Below are 17,912 nucleotides of genomic sequence, written 5' to 3'. Positions count from 1 at the left end.
CATAGATAGGTCATGACATGGGAAGTATTAAGAAACCAAATTGTAGGGCTGTGAATAGGACAGTGCAGCATAATCACTCATGTAGGGTACCGATGTTCAGGTGATGAGATCAGGTGACAGCTGCACACATCTGCTATCAACACAATCATCATCACCATTATCAGATAAAAACTCAAGATTCTCAAATTATAAGAGTTCCCACATAGCTCAAAATGAAAATGCAGCCAACACATACTTGTTCCCCTCCTATAAATGATACAGAGTAATGAATAAGAGTCATTCATTCCACTGATTGATCCTATTCATGCCTGATTTAACGTCCAGAACACTGAACTGTGAGTAGAAATCTTACATGATTCAGCTAAACATCTTAATTTGGTTTTGTTACGTTAGCCCCCGGTTTCACAGACAAGGCTTAAGCTAGTCCTAGACTAAAATGCATGTTTGAGCTGTTTTAACTTGAAGCAACTTGCATCGACCTATCTTAAAACAATATGTCAATGCCATTGCCACAGTTGTTTTTTCTCAAGATGCACACCAGTAGTTTTTATCTAAGGCATATTTAAACAAGCTACTTAAATGTTCTAATTGAACTAAGGCCTAATCCTGGCTTAATCTAAGCCCTGTCTGTGAAACCGGGCCTTAATGTTATTGGTCACAGATAATAAAGATTAAACTGCTCAAAAACATTTGAGGACGTGGCCCTGCACATTCAGTAATGCGTATGCATGGGCAGCCAGAAATCGAAAATGATACAGCTATTTCGTGATACAGCTATTATCTATTATCCTGTTCATTTGAAGGAAAAAAGACCATAAGAAATAGTTTAAAAAAAACATTCTCCACAACAAGAGAAACTAAACACCTTTAAAACAAGTTTATTAGAGAATAAGCTAAATAGTAACAAACTGAAAAGCATCGGCATTTCTATGAAAATTATATATATTTATTTATAAAAAGAAAAATTTCCTGTGACATCCAAGGCCTTTTGTGCTCCATACGTTTGTCAGTCCTCCACTGAGCAGGTTGGTGTATGAAGGCTGGAGAACTGTTTCTTGTAATAAATAATATATACACAGTCCCCTCCGCTGTGTGCCTCGTCTTCAATTCTTGTCATCCTTCCCCACGAGCCAGCAACTCAATTCACTCCATTTCTCTCTCTCCACCTTGATTTCACTCAGCTGCATTAGACCCAGTGTCTATAACAGAGAAACATTCAATTAGGAGGATTGCATCACACCATAAATTATGAAAATATAGCATATAACATCAGCACAGGCGAATCCAACTTGCGTCTTACTTTTGCCATCACACGCTACAATTTTTACTTTGTCCACCTTGACCAGATCAGTCACCTCCCGGAACTCAACGTCATTTAAAACAAACGTCCAGACGTTATCACAGAATCTGTATGTGTTCAGAGATCCCTATGGATAAAACAAAGATCTGTTGTTTTTAGTGTCACAACAGTGTCCAGTTTAAGGTAAAGCTAGTTATCTAAAGATCTTGCATTAGCAGGCAAAACTCTGTAAATACTCTACAATAACCTTAAGAAAAAAGGCATTCACTTGACTTACCCTAAAATTGACCCTGTTGCGGACCCGGTTGGCCAGCGCTGTGTTGATAGCTTTATCAAATTGTAAAAGTACTTGGAGGGCTAATTGTGGTGTGATTTGTTGAGTCTATGAATGGAGGGAAAATATAGTTAAATATTTCCCATTACTGAGATATTTCATAACACACTATTGAGCTTCATTCAATAAGCTTGTAGTTTTATTTTAATTAAAAACTACATTTTCAAAAAACTTTCTGGTTTCATGAGTGGACTAGTTAAAGTATTCATATATTCATACAGAATGAAGTAATAATCAGCAAACTCTGCCTGTATGCTTGTTATTATTAAACACAGACAGGAATTTCTGGTTGTTATGTCCCAAACTGCGGTCATTTGAAAACAAAAAAGTCTAAGAAACCCTATAACAATTATTTATCCCTGACTAGAGCAGTTAACTTATGACTTGTTCTAATAAAGCAGCTAAATTACAAACACAGATGGTGTTAGCTAACACTCATTTTCTAATAAACCAACACATTACTAACCACGATCAGAACAAATGATAGGCTTTAACACTATCATATGATATAATAAACCTCTAAAGGTGGATGACTGGATGTGCAGTTATCGTCTTTATACCATTATGTTTGTTTATCAATTTATCACATCATTCTGCGCTGGCTAGCAATCAGCTACATGACTTCACTTTGATTTAATCTTACCTGAATAAGCTCATCGAGACTCTCCTGTAGACTGTTTCCGAGTGTCGTGTTTCTGTAGAGTTGATATGCCATAGTGTATTTTCTGTGCGAACGCGAATGTACTGTTTAAAATAACCGTAGGATCTTCGCTGATGCTTTGTGATTTACCCGCTGGATGAGCACTTCCTCAATATCCAAATTTAGACCGATCGCGCTACGGAAACACGCGAGGGACATATATCTCCATCCGATCCTGAATCGTACGAGGATACAAAACATCTAAGTTGTAAACAGGGGGTCGTACAACAACAAAAAAAACAAAAACAATGAAGACATATGAGCGATTGTTTAAGTCACAAAAGCATTATTATCCAGGCTTATTTCGTACCACTCTTTGTTTGGTACCCCAAGTAATGATTTGGCAAAGACTTCTGGAAATTTCTTAAACGGACAGTAGATGGCAGCAGATGACAAGTCCAATCATCGCAGGAACACCTCTCATTTCAGGTTTTCTTCTTTTTCTTTTTTTAAATAAAGAATAATAATAAACAAAATATCACAAATAAATCTGTCTTGCAATGTTGAGCCATTCCAATAAATGGGTGCCATTTGCTTCACTTAAAAAAATTATATAATCAATACATTATGACAACATGTTTTTACCATGGTTTTTACATTGCTTTAACTCATCAAAATAAGTTAAGAATTGAACGCTCTTTTTTTCAACACTGAATCTAATAATATACATTTTTAACTATTTAAAATATAGGCTATACTGGTCAATTTCAGGTAACTTTATATTAAAACATTTTTTTACAAGGTTCTAAGCAGAAGATTGGTGATTTTTTTTTTTCAGTCGCTGTTTTCAAAACTCACGCATCTTTTAAAAAGCAAGTTTACAACTTGTTTTAAAGAAATGGTTGGGTACATGTTCAAATATCATGTCTTCATTATCTATTTCCAGCACAACTCTAGGCATTAACTTTCAAAGCCAGTGAAAAGCATGCTTGAGATGAAATTTGAGACGTGGGCAATTTATTAAGCAGTTTATGAATTACAATCAAGTTGTAATTGTGTCAATTTTGCAACAAACGGTTTTGACAATATAATATAGGCTACATATATATATATATATATATATATATATATATATATATAGGCTATTTTTATTTTAAATAAAATGTTAGCATTATATAAATGTGTCTTATAGCACATTTATATAATAAATCGCCCTTTTAATTAAAAAAATATTTAAAGTGTAATTTTAAAGTGTGAAAGATGTGGTGGAAATGTTCATGACTTATGGATTTTTTTTTACAAAAATTACAATTCTTCTGTGTTATTCAAAAGATTCTCTAAACAGATAGCATGCTAATCTTCTGAGCGATCTACAATTCATTAAATGAATTAAAATAAACTATGAAATGATACTTTCTGTGATGCCAAACACTTAAAATAGATGCTATTGCATAGATGTTTCTCGTAATATCTGCACACTGTACATGTGTTTCAAGGTTGTATTTAAAATGTTATTTTTAAGTTTAAAGTTTTAATAAATCATATTTAGTTAGTTAACTAAATTCATTGAAGACTTTTCATTTTTGTAATGGCATAAATAAAGAATATGCTAAAGAGACCCAACCAGAAGCAGAAGCTGAGACAAAATCCAGCTCTTCATTAGTAACACTTTACACAGACAAATGAAGATGCCAGCAGATGCTCGAATAAGCATCTACACAGGGGAAACCACTGATAAATCATAGTTTGGAAGAAATTTGGTCAAATACTCACTGCGCTTTAGCTTCATAAATTGATGTTGATAATGAATGGAAGTGTTTATAGAGATATTTGAAACGACACATCCTTGTAATGATTTCATTTTTAAGAGAATGCAAATAAGGCACCTGGTAAATAGATGAAAAAATGGTAGGCAATTATTTGGATACAATGAGAGAATGTGGGCTCAACACAAACCGAACCATCAACATTGATCAATGGTTCTGTTCACTCTGTGTTGGAATAATGGCATTCGTTTAGCTTATTCATCTCCTCTTGAGCGTGTGTTTGTGTGCAGTGGAGGATGGTGGGGTTTAAACGATGATGGATACAGAGAGGCTGGCAGAAATGGGAGCTGCTTCCTTCATTTAATTACTGTGTCAAACTGAATTACCTTAGAAATCAGGAAACATGACCACTACACCACAGATTTATTCATACTTCATTAATGCTGGACTTTTGCTTTTTCCCTCAGTTTGATGCATTTGTTCAGTTTTTTGTTCTGCAAGGGGTATTTTAACATTTATTTAGTATCACTCACTTTTGCTGGATGATATTGTTTCAACAACTCTTGTTTTGCTGTGTAAAGACTCTCTTTAATGGGACTGCAGCAACATTGTTAAATAAGCAAGATTACGTAAGGCAGATTTATACCTCTCAAGATATTGTTTCAGTAATTGTCTCAGTGGTCAGCAGAGGATACATTTATCAAATAACATTTTTTAAATATTTTCAGATTTCTTTCAGGAAAATCAGAAAAGATTTTCTTTCAGAAATCTTTGCAATGTTTTCAGATTTGGATCTGAACACAAACTGAGAATGAATAAATGTTAAATGAAGATAGACGGACAGACAGACAGACGGATGGATGGATGGATGGACGGACGGACAGACAGACATGTATAGATAGATAGATAGATAGATAGATAGATAGATAGATAGATAGATAGATAGATAGATAGATAGATAGATAGATAGATAGATAGATAGATAGATAGATAGATAGATAGATAGATAGATAGATAGATAGACAGACAAGATAGATAGATAGATAGATAGATAGATAGATAGATAGATAGATAGATAGATAGATAGATAGATAGATAGATAGATATGACAGACAGACATGTATAGATAGATAGATAGATAGATAGATATGACAGACAGACAGACAGACAGACAGACAGACATGTATAGATAGATAGATAGATAGATAGATAGATAGATAGATAGATAGATAGATATGACAGACAGACAGACAGATAGTGTCAACACTGTCCAGCCAGTGTACTGTGTTGAGTTAGGCCTATCCCTATCACTGTTCATGAATCAAAGAGTTAAACTGATTGTCATTAAGAGTCTCTCTCTCATACATCTGATTGCATTTTACAGCACACAGGCTGTTACAGACAGCAGAGCTTATCACCGATCATTACACCATTCATCAGCAGGATTTTCAAGAGTATGCAAATGTGATCAGCAAACAAACAATTACACAAGTCAATGAGAACAATTAACACAACAATGCCCCAGAGACTGGGATAAGCTTAATTAATTTTCCCATTGCCGTATAACAGCATGATCAAGCACAAACTGGATGTTTTCTCAAACAGCTTCAGCATTATAAATGCAAAACGATTCTGAGGCCATTAATTCTAATGAACAAAAATATGTCAGGTGATGTAGAGCAAAATTAACACATACAATCACATTTCATTAAAATCAAAAAGGTAAAATGCTGTCAAACATGTACTGTAAATAAAAAGATTAAATAAGAACGTTGTACTAAAGCATCCTTTCAATGGCTGATGTTATTTTAATATGCCATAGGGGAATACCAGGAGAAAGGCCTTTATTTTATTTGATCTTATCCTGTTCAGTTCAAATGAATCAATATGACTCTTGACAGCTCATTGTCTCTGATGGACAACGTTTTCAGTTATATTTCCCCCTTTCGGCCCACCAGACCAAAGCTCACCCTCAACAGCCACAAACACTGTGATGCTGGTTTTCCCCTAGTTAAACAGTGAAGACGACTGCATCATCCTCCCCCACTGCTGGAGCAGGACAGATTACCTCCCCTCATTCTGCTCCTCTGCCTTCATTCAGTGCCGTGGGTTCATTGTAACCCATTTTGCTATTGTGATGCCATGAGGTTCAAAATAATAGCCTGTTTAGTGACAATGGTTAAGAATTAATTTAGTAATGATAATAACAATTAAACTATCAAATATATAGACATAATAATAATAAACAATCCATTGTTATTAAAAAAATAGTTTATGGCACACGTTTGCAATAGTTATTTTGAAATGTTTGCACTACCGTTCAAAAGTTTGGGGTCAGTACCATTTTTTTAATGTCTTTTTAAATTTTAAATCTTTTGTTCTCATCAAGGCTGAATTTATTTGATCAAAATAAAGTAAAAACAAAACATTAAAAGCTACTTAAATATCCTAATTGAACTAAGCGTTGAGCTCATAATGATCAACCGGTTAGGCTGACCTGAAGGCTTGCATGCATGGTACTCCCGATGTGAGGACCCTGCCATCAAAGAAGAAGACCACCACCACCCACCCACCAATAAAGCAGCTGTCAACTCATACAGGAAATGAAATACTGCCTTCGCATGTTCATTTACACTTACACACCCTTAATCTGGAGGGAGGAGCAAAAATAATAATTTCCTGTGGGAATACTGCCCCCCAAATTAATTACTGCAATTCAGCATTTTTAAATGGACCACTTAATAAAGTGGCAGCATAATTAAATTTCCAGCCCTGTGACCTTGAGAGCACTTCCTAGATAATTAATGATACACGCAGATAATCAATGCAGATAATCCATCTATGCACCAACTACACACACCGTATATACACCACACAATGAAATACTGGCCTACATGTATATAAAAATAAATATGATATGTAAACAAACTAACACAAACAAAAGTGACATCAGAACACAAGTACTCACATTCAAGGTCATGAAAGCTAATAAACATCTAAATACAGTATACTTACGATTCACCCGACTAAAATACAACATACAGGGCTGCTACAACATATAGAAAGAAAAAAAAAACCCAGAAGCCAGTTCCAGAATACATTTATGACCAATCCAAAGACCAATTTAAATCCAGAACCAAGAAAAACATTATTTATATACATATAAAGAATTTTAAAGTTCTGATAATGCCATGATAGACACACTACTTGTGTAGCCTACTACATTTTATCACTTTAACCATCACATTCGTTTTTTAATTCCCATATCAGCTGCCCAAAAATACAAGTTAGAAAAGTTACTGATATCCATTTAATTTACAGTGTGCAGTGTGCAGATCTTATTTTCATAAAGCATTCTGATTATCTCTTGATTCATGACTTGTTCAACCTCTGCTGAACAGAGAACACATTCCATTAGTGTCATTTGGATTATCATTCATCCTAACCCTGCAGAAACTACATTAATGTTTTAATTCACACTGATTATCAGATTAAGCAGAGCATAGACGAATGAAATCCAATATTTTTACAGAACTACACATCGTATGAAGTTGGAGGTACAGTTAAATCATGAGAAGTGGTGTTATTTTACTCATGAGAGATTTCAAATTAGGATTTCACACTTGCGTTCAACCTTGCACTTTAGCACATGAAATTAATTTAAACGCTGTTCAAATTTGACATGTTTGACATCTTAATGGCCTTTGGCACTACATAACTGGCCTTTGTAAAGAAATAACTTGAAAGAGAGCAACCTAAACCTTGTATGTGTGTGCGTTTAAGTGGCACTATACTGATTTATGGTGGGCACAACAGCAAACAATCCATTTACTACACATTTATCCACTTAATCCTCAGCTTAACCGGAATGCCAATACTGTATTGACAAAATGTCAACACATTCGCACCAACAACACCGAATCCAACACAGTCTCATTCATCTCTCCTCAAACATGCAGGCAAGATTACACACACACACACACACACACACACACACACACACACACACACACACACACACACACACACACACACACACACACACACACACACACACACACACACACACACACACACACACACACACACACACACACACACAGACACACACACACGCTTGCATGTGCAAGCAGAGTATACGAATACGGAAGACTGCAACGCACTGCCGTTACAGAACACAGATGCCTGGAGGAAACAAGGCTGAGGAAAAATGACTGCTGTCAGAGTGACTCATGATAAACCATATCTGTACACTAAAAGAGTTATCGATCTCACATTCAAGACTATAGCATACATTCTAGCATACACAAGCACACAATGAACATAGAAAACTCACACAACTTAAATGACAACACACACACACACACACACACACACTTGGGAGGGACCCCCTTCCTAAACCATAAAAGCTAAACTAAATATAAGTCCCATATATTCATGTATAGAGACAAATGTATACCGTGGGAGACAAACAATATTAGACAACATGTTGTTCCTAAAATTAAATGATCAGCTTTTATGTGTCAGTGATAAACCCTAAATAAATAATCAAAATATTACTTTATTGTAGAATTATAATTTTTTATGATTTCTTTGTATGAAATGAATGTAGTATAGTTTTGTACTTATTAAAAGAAAATAAGAGAAACATTTTCAGTTCAAATTAATTTGTGTATTATATTGCATATTTGTATATTTGTATTACAAACGTAATGCAAATGTTGCAATATTTTCGAATACATTTAAAAAAATATATTTTATGTAGGCCTACACATATGCATAAAGTTTTGTGAAATATTTTAAATATTTTTGTGTAAATATATATAAGATTGTGCTTTTGAAAGAAATCTCTCACCAAGGCTTCATTTATTTAATCAGAAATGCAGTAAAAACAGCAATATTGTGAAAAATTATTAAAATTTAAAATAACTTTTCTATTTTAATATATTTTAAAATCTAATTAATTCCTGTGATGGAAAAGCTGAATTTTCAGCATCATCACAGGATCCTTCAGAAATCATTCTAATGTGCTGATTTGCTGCTTAAGAAACTTTTCTTATTATTCGCAATGTTGAAAACAGTTGTGTTGCTTAATATATTTGTGGATACATTTGATGAATCGAAAGTTTCAAAGAACAGCCTTTATTTGAAATAAAGAAATATAGAGATAGAAGTCTTTTGTAACACTATAAATGTCTTTCTGTCATGTTTTTAAAATCAATTTAATGCATTCATGCTAAATAGAAGTTCATTTCTTACTGTCTTCTCTCAAATGTTATATTACCCCATGCATTGTGGCCCCCTGAGGGTCCCCAGATGCCAGTTTGAACACCCCTGCTCTATTAGGTACAAATGCCTGGATGCTTAGGCTTTTCAGGTAGGGAAGTGGCCCAGATAAGCCCCTCTGATTCATCATCTGACTGATTGGACTCTTCATGAGTGGATGTAAGGGTTTAGATATTCTCCTAAAGGCCTGCTGACGACTCGATCTAGACTGAGCCCTCTGAGACCTTTAGGCCGGAAAAATCACACACACCACAAAAGTACTGTCTGACTACCTCCACTCGACTCTGACAGTAGCGGAGGTGACAAATGGCCACGATTATTAAAAGAAGGTTACTTTTAAACACTGTTCCCTGGCAATGAGAGAGAATAGCAGCTGCTAAATCATTGTCAGGGGAACTAATGATAAGATATCATAAGACACGCAAGACACAAGACAAGATGGAGTGGAGCTTCTCCCTCCTTTAATCAGCTTCAGTCTCCACCTCTCGCCACTCTCACGTCTTTATCAAGCACACAAACGCACTTATTCCTGTTCACAGTGGTGTATCCATCACCTTGGCTCTGTGCACTCTCTCTCTATGGCTCGACTGTAGACTGGTTCTGTCGCTCAAGCAATTGCATGCAGACAGACAGCATGATTATGATAAAGAATGTGCTTTTGTAGCAGATAGGCTACAATGTGGTAACAGTTATTTCTGATGAATGTAAAGTTTACGTTGTAGGACAAAAGAAGTGTTTTTTTGCTTAATGTTCTTCAGCTTCAGTTCTTTATCATGATATTTTCTTTCAAATCACTTTTATTTCATGATATTTTCTGTCAAAGACTGACCCTTTAAAAGGTCCAGGTTTGCATAATAAATAGGATGGGTATAGAGGTCATGCTGTGGCACTCATGTCAAAGCCTTAGCAAGGGGACAGATATGTTTCTCTGAGGCATGCAGGGTTAATCACACTCTGAGTAAGGGCCTCTAGATTAATCTAATTAATAAAAGTCATGGTCTGTCCCAGCATATCTAATACTTTAAGCTAATGATGTCATAAATCCACCCTGCTAATATGGCAGGTGGAGAGCGGGTGGTAGTAAGAGTATGTGTGTGTGTGTGTGTGGTGATGATGGAGAGACAGCACAATGTATTTACGTGTGTACTTAAGAAAGTCTGGGTCATCAGTGGCGGGATAAGAATACACAACATCTTGTATTATCCACTCACGGATGCTTGATCATTTAATTCAGATCAATGTATTTATTTATAATATGAATTTTCTGGCAGTTCACTTCAATTGCTAATAATAATAATAATACTTATTATTATTTATATTAAATTTTATTTATTTATGAATAAATATATAAATTATTTATTTATTTTTATTTATTAATTTTAACCTTTAACTTAAGTCATTAAAATCAAACATGCATAATTGTGAGATTTGAAAAAAACAAAAAAAAAACAACAACAACATTCCTATTCAGTAATTATCATGATAACAAAAAGGAAAAAATACACATTGTTTTATTAAATGCAAGCATTGAGATTTATATTATCATACAGAGCATTTACTATTGATCTAAACCAAAAACAGCATAAGCTTCAGAGTCTGACAATGACACAAATGCACATCAAGATAAGTGGTCTAGCTGAGACAGCCCCATAATTAGAGTGGTCCATTTTACAAGTCTTCTAATAAATCTGAAATCTGCTCTGATAAATTTGAATAAATTAACAGGGCATTACCACACCACCACATTCGATTTGCATAGTGCATTTACTGAAATGAATATGCAAGCATAAGTGAAAGGGCTGCTGAATCCTCTTAATTAGAATAGCTCCTCCCAGTATGTTTTCTGAAAGACATATCTTGGTATATTTTTGAGCGAGCATTTTGCCTCCCGACTAAGGCTCTTTGATCAGAGAGATATTGCTTTAACTCTCCTGACATCACAGAATATGGGTACCACCCATAATGTTGCTCATCATTTAATTCACAATGCAATTAGAGTTGTGATGACTCCTGAGGAAAAATTATGTTGCTAATTATTTATTAAATATTCACGATGCCCTCTGAGTGGAAGGGAGGGTGACAATTAAAGAACTCAGAGCGTATGCTGCATTACTTTACTGCATTCACAACTGCTCGTCAGCAGATATGTTTTTTTTACTAGAAGTAAAAAGTCTTGAAAATACATTTGCAGCGATACTGCTAATGAACATCCAGACGCCGTCCATGGTGCTAAGAGAGACGTTTAGATGAATATGTAAATATGTGCTGCAGCACAACAAAAATGACAGCAGTAAGAAAGCAGCAGTTAAGAAAGCATCTGAACATAGCAATGTGCACAAGCTCTGCAATTCACCGGCGCACGAACACGTCACATCCTTTTGATTTTCCTGGGGGGAAAAAAGAAAAAAAGAAAGAAAATCGGCTTTCATAAACAACCTATGAAGTCGGGGAAGGTCTCGTTTTTTTAAAAGTCCCCATGAAATCAAAATTTTAGTTTTTTGGCTTTTAGTATGAATGTTAGCCTTAATGTTATATTGAGCTCCAAAACAATGACAAAATTCATTTAAAACGTACAGTCTCACTTCTGCCAATATGGATCAATAATTTTGATGACATCACTCTGCATTTCAGCTTCTCATCAGCTTTTCTGTCCAATCAAATCTCTAGAATCTAAAGCGTCCCGCCCCCTACATTATAAATAGACGCTAAAGCTGGCAAAAATCGGTCACTTGTTCACACACATTGTTCACACATTACAGGATAGGGAACGATTCAGACTAGTTCTATTGGGGCGAATGGAGTCTGATTAATGCTGTGCTATCATGTCTATGGACCGGAGCAGACTGTGTGTGAGCTGCGGCAGTGACTCGGCGCATACCAGAAAACTTATCGGACCCATTTGAATTCTGCACAGAATGCTCTATTTAAAGCAATATGGAGGAAATTAGGAGGAAACTGCTGCTTCACCGAGCTCAAAGGCTCTGGCTGAGCAGCCGGTCTGTGATATTAAACGAAACCCTATTGGCTATTTTAAAAAAGGGGAGGAGCTGTTCGATATATCCCGCCCTGTCTCCCCATTTCAGTGGAAATTACATCAACACATTGAATAATGCTGCGTGTTTCAAGGCACTTCAGTTTACCTCTAAGTTTCGTTAAGCTGTTCACACAGTTGAAATAAAAAAGCGATTAATACATGAAAATTCATATATATATATAGCCCCTTTAAGTATCACACTTGATATTTTGATGAGCCTTTATTTATATATTTTCAGTTTTCATTTTAAATTTAGTTTAAGTTTTAGTAGTGTTTTGTCATTTTTATTAGTTTTTTTTTGTATTTTTCATTTACTTATTTTTAATTTCAATTTTAGTACATAACTTATTTCAGTTAGTTGCCAAGACAACCTGTCTAATTTTCATTTAATTCATCCTAAGTTTAAATTTTGTTCATCTTACCTTTATATTTTATTTTATTTTATCTCTATTTAATTTTCAATTAATTAAAACTTGAATAGTTTTAGTTAAATACAACAAGGGCATCTGCAACATAATTTTTAACCAAATGACAGAATGTAACATCATAGCAAGGCTATTTGTAATGAAATACCTTTGCATGGTCACACCTTACCACTGCATTTGAGAGGGTTCCCACAGTGGCACAACACTTTCTCTGGTCTTATTACCATCAGAAAGATGTTTTTGCAGCAGGACCAGAGATGGACCACTTACAGCCAGCTTAAGAGGAGGAAGAGCTGCATCCTTGCATTAAACATGCTCATCATAAACCATCGCACTTCAGAGCCACTCACACAGACTTCTATCAGACAGCCTGCAGAGAGCATAATGTATGCGCACACATTCATACATAAACACACACCTCTAAGCAGACACGCTTGAGCATTAATAAACAGGAGGGCAGAAACAAACATCACAGCAGGGAGTGTGTTATGACTCTTGAGAACAACATAAGAGGATGAGAGGTCAATAATCCACTTTACAATCTAATACGATAACTCGGAGCTGCATTCGAAGGAAACTGACCACTCAATGCTTTCAGTCTACAATTTCACTGACAGAGTGTCAGCAAATTTGAAATCGAACTATTTAATCAAAAATCCCATATTTTGGTCTACACAGTACTTTTGGTGTGTGCTACTCTGATTATCTTAAATAAGAATCTATATACTTTGTCAAAAATAGAAACAAAACAGACAAAAGTTATTATCATATTTAAAGAACATAAACAAATCTTATACCGGCTCCAAATTATTTAGAAATGTAGTGTACTTTTACACCTCAGCTAATTATTACAGGAATATTTCGCCTGTACAACACTGTCAGCGCTTTATCAGGACTGTTGTCATTCTTATATGAATTGTTGCCCTATGCTTAGGTGAGGCCTGGTTGCTGTAATGCTGACAGCCACAGGCAGATCCTCGGGTATCTTCATGAACTCTTCATGACCTGTCATAGCTGCCCCATCAAGTTCTATGATATAAAAGTATTGATACTGTAAGTTGTATTAGTATTGAAATTTAAGTTTCGATAACTTTACATTTACCCTGCATTATTATTATTTTAAGCACCTTTTAACATAACTGTCAGATTGAGGAATAAAAAAATAGAGTAAAAGACTAAATACAGTAAAGAACAGAATAAAGTAATATTCAAAACAGAACACAAAAAGCCAGGCTCTGGGCTGGCTAAGGAAGAGACATCATTGTGTCAAGGGCTGTATTTACAGGCCAGTATCATCTATCAGACACAGATGCGTCACGTGTTCTCAATTAGACTAAATATCATTCATCACGGAATACAGCATCAACCTGCTCCCAGTCTTACCCAGTGATAGTGGTCAAGGGTTAACTGCAGCATCTCCACACACACACACACACACACACACACACACACACACACACGGCAGTTAGGTCAGAGAATGTTGGTTCATTCGAGATAATTCATTGCTTCCTTCCTCCAGCTGTATGCCAGTACAAATGGAATGATAACAATAAAAGACAAAAGTAATAATACAGATTAAATATTCACTTAACATCCCATAACAGACACACAACTAGAAAAAATGACAATATGGTGCTGACAAGCCTATATTAGTAAAGCTATATTTAAAAAGCTATTGACCTAATTTTAACTAATGATGTTTCCTTTTTAATGCTAATATGTTAAAAAAAATTATTAGAGACTAGATCGTATTTTAAGTTTATTGTTTTCTTCATATAAAAATTCTATAAATGCATAAAACTATTTATTGTTGTTACTAAGACTGTGTATTAATATGTCTTTTCATATTTTACGAGGTCTTCAGAAACCCCATAGTATATGCCAAATAAAAAGGTCAAAGAACTTGGTCTGTGATTTGGAAGTTCATCCTCCAATCAAAGGCCATTGACGTCACCCCTCCTCAGACCAATTATGACAGTCCTCATCTATTTACAGGAATCAGGATTGAGACACGCAGATTATTCTGTTGTAATGCAGCACTTCCACGACTATCCCACGTTCTTTATTTTCACGGTGAAGCGGTTAATTATTTACAAATTGACACTGATATTAAAATTGCTAACAACTCTCCATATATGCATGGCAATCAAACCATTTTTAACATAGCTTCTCTAAAATAGCTTGGCTATTCTTCATTTTAACTGATGATCTGAACTTAGTCTCTTTTAACCTATGACGTTAACACCTTAGACATAAAACACATTTTCATCTGTTAAACGTCATTACATGAATGTATTAATCACAAAAGATACTTAATTAACGATAAAATAGTTTGCCTATAAAATGTGATCCTCACGCTGATGCTCTAAATGATAAAAATAAAATAAAAATAACGACTACAAAACTTCCCTCTGAGAATCTTTGAGGCATTAGTGGATTTAACTCAAATTCATTTCGATAATAAACACGCCCCATTATTAGAAGGAATATTTCAGCATGTAGCCTAAATTCACTTCTTCAGCAGTGTGAATGGGAATCTGCTTGTGTGTGGTCCTGAGTGACTGTCTAGCTTTACAAGAATAAGAACAAGTTAAGTATCGCACCTGACCTACTGATAAAGACAGACATGCGGTTATATGATTAGGCTATATAGCCTACAAAACATAACACTCATTAAACATTAAAATGAGCGCATTAACTGAAATCTTAAATTAAATCGGTGGCTTAAAGTTTAAATAAAACCCAAACGGTGCCAAAGTAGGAAAGATCTAGCCAACGTTTTAGAATACTAAATTTGATGAATGAATTAAATGAATGAAAAGAACATTTTTACAACACAAACACAGAAATATTTTTTTGTCAGTGTATAGGATAAAGTAGGGTAAATGCAATTTTTAAAATGATTAATTTAGCCTATACAAATATATAAATGAATAAATTATTAAATTATTAGGAGCCCAATTGGATGCCATAGAAGGAAAAACAATATTTTCAAATTACAAATTGCTAGAAATAAAAACAAAATTGGAAAAGATCCGCTTCAGAATTATTTCGAACGGATTTTAATTAGTAGCCTACATATGGTTATAATGGTTGTGGTGGTCAACCTGAGCTTAAACGAAAAGCTAAGGGTTTAAACTATACGCCAGAGCTACTGAGAAGACATTAGGCTTCTCCTCCTTATTAGTTTTCCCCACCTAAATGACTGCCAGTGTGCCATCATGCTGTGTATGTTTACAAAGTTCACGAACAAACTAGCCAGGTGCATTTCACATCCAGCCGCCTCTTGCCGCGCTCTGTCTTCGGGCGGAGATGAATTTTATTGGTTCAGCGGGTCGCGTGAAAGAGGTGTAAATGAAAACTGTTTAGAAGACAGTGCGCGCGCCCCTCCTTTGAGGAAGATTGTCATGTGACAACCTAGAGAGCACTTGAAGAGACACAGAAAAAGGGGGACAGACGCTCAGAGACTTTAGCACACACACAGAGAACTCCGAGTGAGGCCATGAGAGAAGACGTTGAGATTTTAAGTTTTTATTTTTTAATGGACAGCATTTCACAAAATCCTGAAACAAACGAATGAAACGAACTGCATAATTTGCTCAAAACTTTTACAAGAATGGATAGCTAAGTGAGTGTCACCTGAAGCACCTGCATTTATTAAGATGTCTGACTTTTTAGTACTTCGGATCAGTGTGACATTTTCAACAAACTCGGAGTGTTTTGAAGCTATTCGTCATTGACTCGGTGAACTTAAGGTAGGCTAATTCACTTAGGAAAATGCCTCGTCCTGGAAGAAACACGTACAGCGACCAGAAGCCGCCGTATTCGTATATTTCGCTAACCGCAATGGCCATTCAGAGTTGCCCGGAGAAGATGCTCCCTCTCAGCGAAATTTACAAGTTCATCATGGACAGGTTTCCTTATTATCGGGATAACACGCAGCGCTGGCAGAACTCCCTGCGCCACAACCTTTCCTTCAACGACTGCTTCATTAAGATCCCGCGAAGACCGGACCAGCCGGGGAAAGGCAGCTTCTGGGCTCTCCATCCCAGCTGCGGTGACATGTTCGAAAACGGGAGCTTCTTGAGGCGCCGCAAGAGATTCAAAGTGATGATCACCTCCGAGCACCTGCAAAAACCATCAGACGCGGCGCATTACCTCCAGCAACAAGCCAAACTCAGAATGACAACTTTAGGGACACATCTACCTCAGATGACCAGCTACAACTTAAGTGTTTCACAACCCTCCACTTTCAAACACCCCTTTGCCATTGAAAATATAATTGCCAGAGATTACAAAATGCCAGGAAGTCTTGCTTTCTCTACCATGCAGTCCATGTCAACGGGTTATCAAATAGGCCTACACAATCAGTTGACCACGGCTTGGCCCCACATGTATAGCAGTAATGTGATAGACGCTGAGTATACTGCCTATGGAGTACCATTCAAATCCCTGAGTCATGGGGGGCAAAGTTTACCGGCGATCCCAGTGCCAATCAAACCCACCCCGGCTCCGGTTCCGTCCATCTCGATGCTGCAGGCGCGCCTTCCAGCCTTCCTCTCCGGCTCTCCACAGTCCATGAGCCCGACGTCTCCCGGACAGAGCAGCCCTGCCACACCGAGCCCGACCTCGCTGCTCCATTCGGCCGCCGTGCACTGTCAAGAGGTCACTTAAAACTTTAAGTGGGACTTGAAACTTTACATACACACCCACCCGACAAAAAGGCAAGACAAGAAAACTCGCTATATCTCTGAAATAAAAAAAAGTTGACTTGTTTAAATTTTCTCGAAATACAGTGAAATTAAACATTCTGTTAAGTTTGATTATTATCTAAATATTTCAATGACATATGTCATTAGGCTACCTCATTATTAAAGTTTAAGAATCTTATTGGAAAATGCACAATGGACTATGAAAATATTAGAACAGAGCGTAAAGAGTTTAGGAAAGTATGATTATGAATTACAATACATTCTCCAACTTGTAACTTATAATTTTGGGCTGCTTACCCATTAAAGCTCATCGACACCAAGTAAAGGAACTGAAAGGGGATTTAGGATTGCATGTATAAGCACAGATTCTGCAGCTTTTCCTGTGGCAGTGTAGAAAAATAAAAATGGAAACACT

General features: G+C 36.0%; 2 protein-coding genes across 2 annotated transcripts; one reads left to right on the top strand and one right to left on the bottom strand.

Annotated features, from left to right (window-relative positions):
• Nucleotides 1–862: 862 nt before the first annotated feature.
• gtf2a2 (general transcription factor IIA, 2) lies at nucleotides 863–2,470 on the bottom strand. The gene is made up of 4 exons (XM_056267311.1): nucleotides 2,278–2,470; nucleotides 1,578–1,682; nucleotides 1,301–1,427; nucleotides 863–1,199 (listed from the first exon to the last, which is right to left on the bottom strand). Exons 1-4 carry the CDS (start codon nucleotides 2,347–2,349, stop codon nucleotides 1,174–1,176), a joined length of 330 nt encoding a protein of 109 aa, XP_056123286.1. The 5' UTR covers nucleotides 2,350–2,470; the 3' UTR covers nucleotides 863–1,173.
• A 13,730-nt stretch (nucleotides 2,471–16,200) lies between these two features.
• foxb1b (forkhead box B1b) lies at nucleotides 16,201–17,520 on the top strand. The gene has a single exon (XM_056267323.1). The coding sequence runs from the start codon at nucleotides 16,563–16,565 to the stop codon at nucleotides 17,457–17,459; it is 897 nt and encodes a 298-aa protein (XP_056123298.1). The 5' UTR covers nucleotides 16,201–16,562; the 3' UTR covers nucleotides 17,460–17,520.
• Nucleotides 17,521–17,912: the final 392 nt, after the last annotated feature.

The sequence above is a fragment of the Rhinichthys klamathensis genome, unplaced genomic scaffold (assembly GCF_029890125.1).
Source record: "Rhinichthys klamathensis goyatoka isolate OS25496 unplaced genomic scaffold, OSU_Roscu_1.1 h1tg000258l_1, whole genome shotgun sequence".
Classification (NCBI taxonomy): Eukaryota; Metazoa; Chordata; class Actinopteri; order Cypriniformes; family Leuciscidae; genus Rhinichthys; species Rhinichthys klamathensis.
This window is presented reverse-complemented; position numbering and strand designations above follow the sequence as displayed.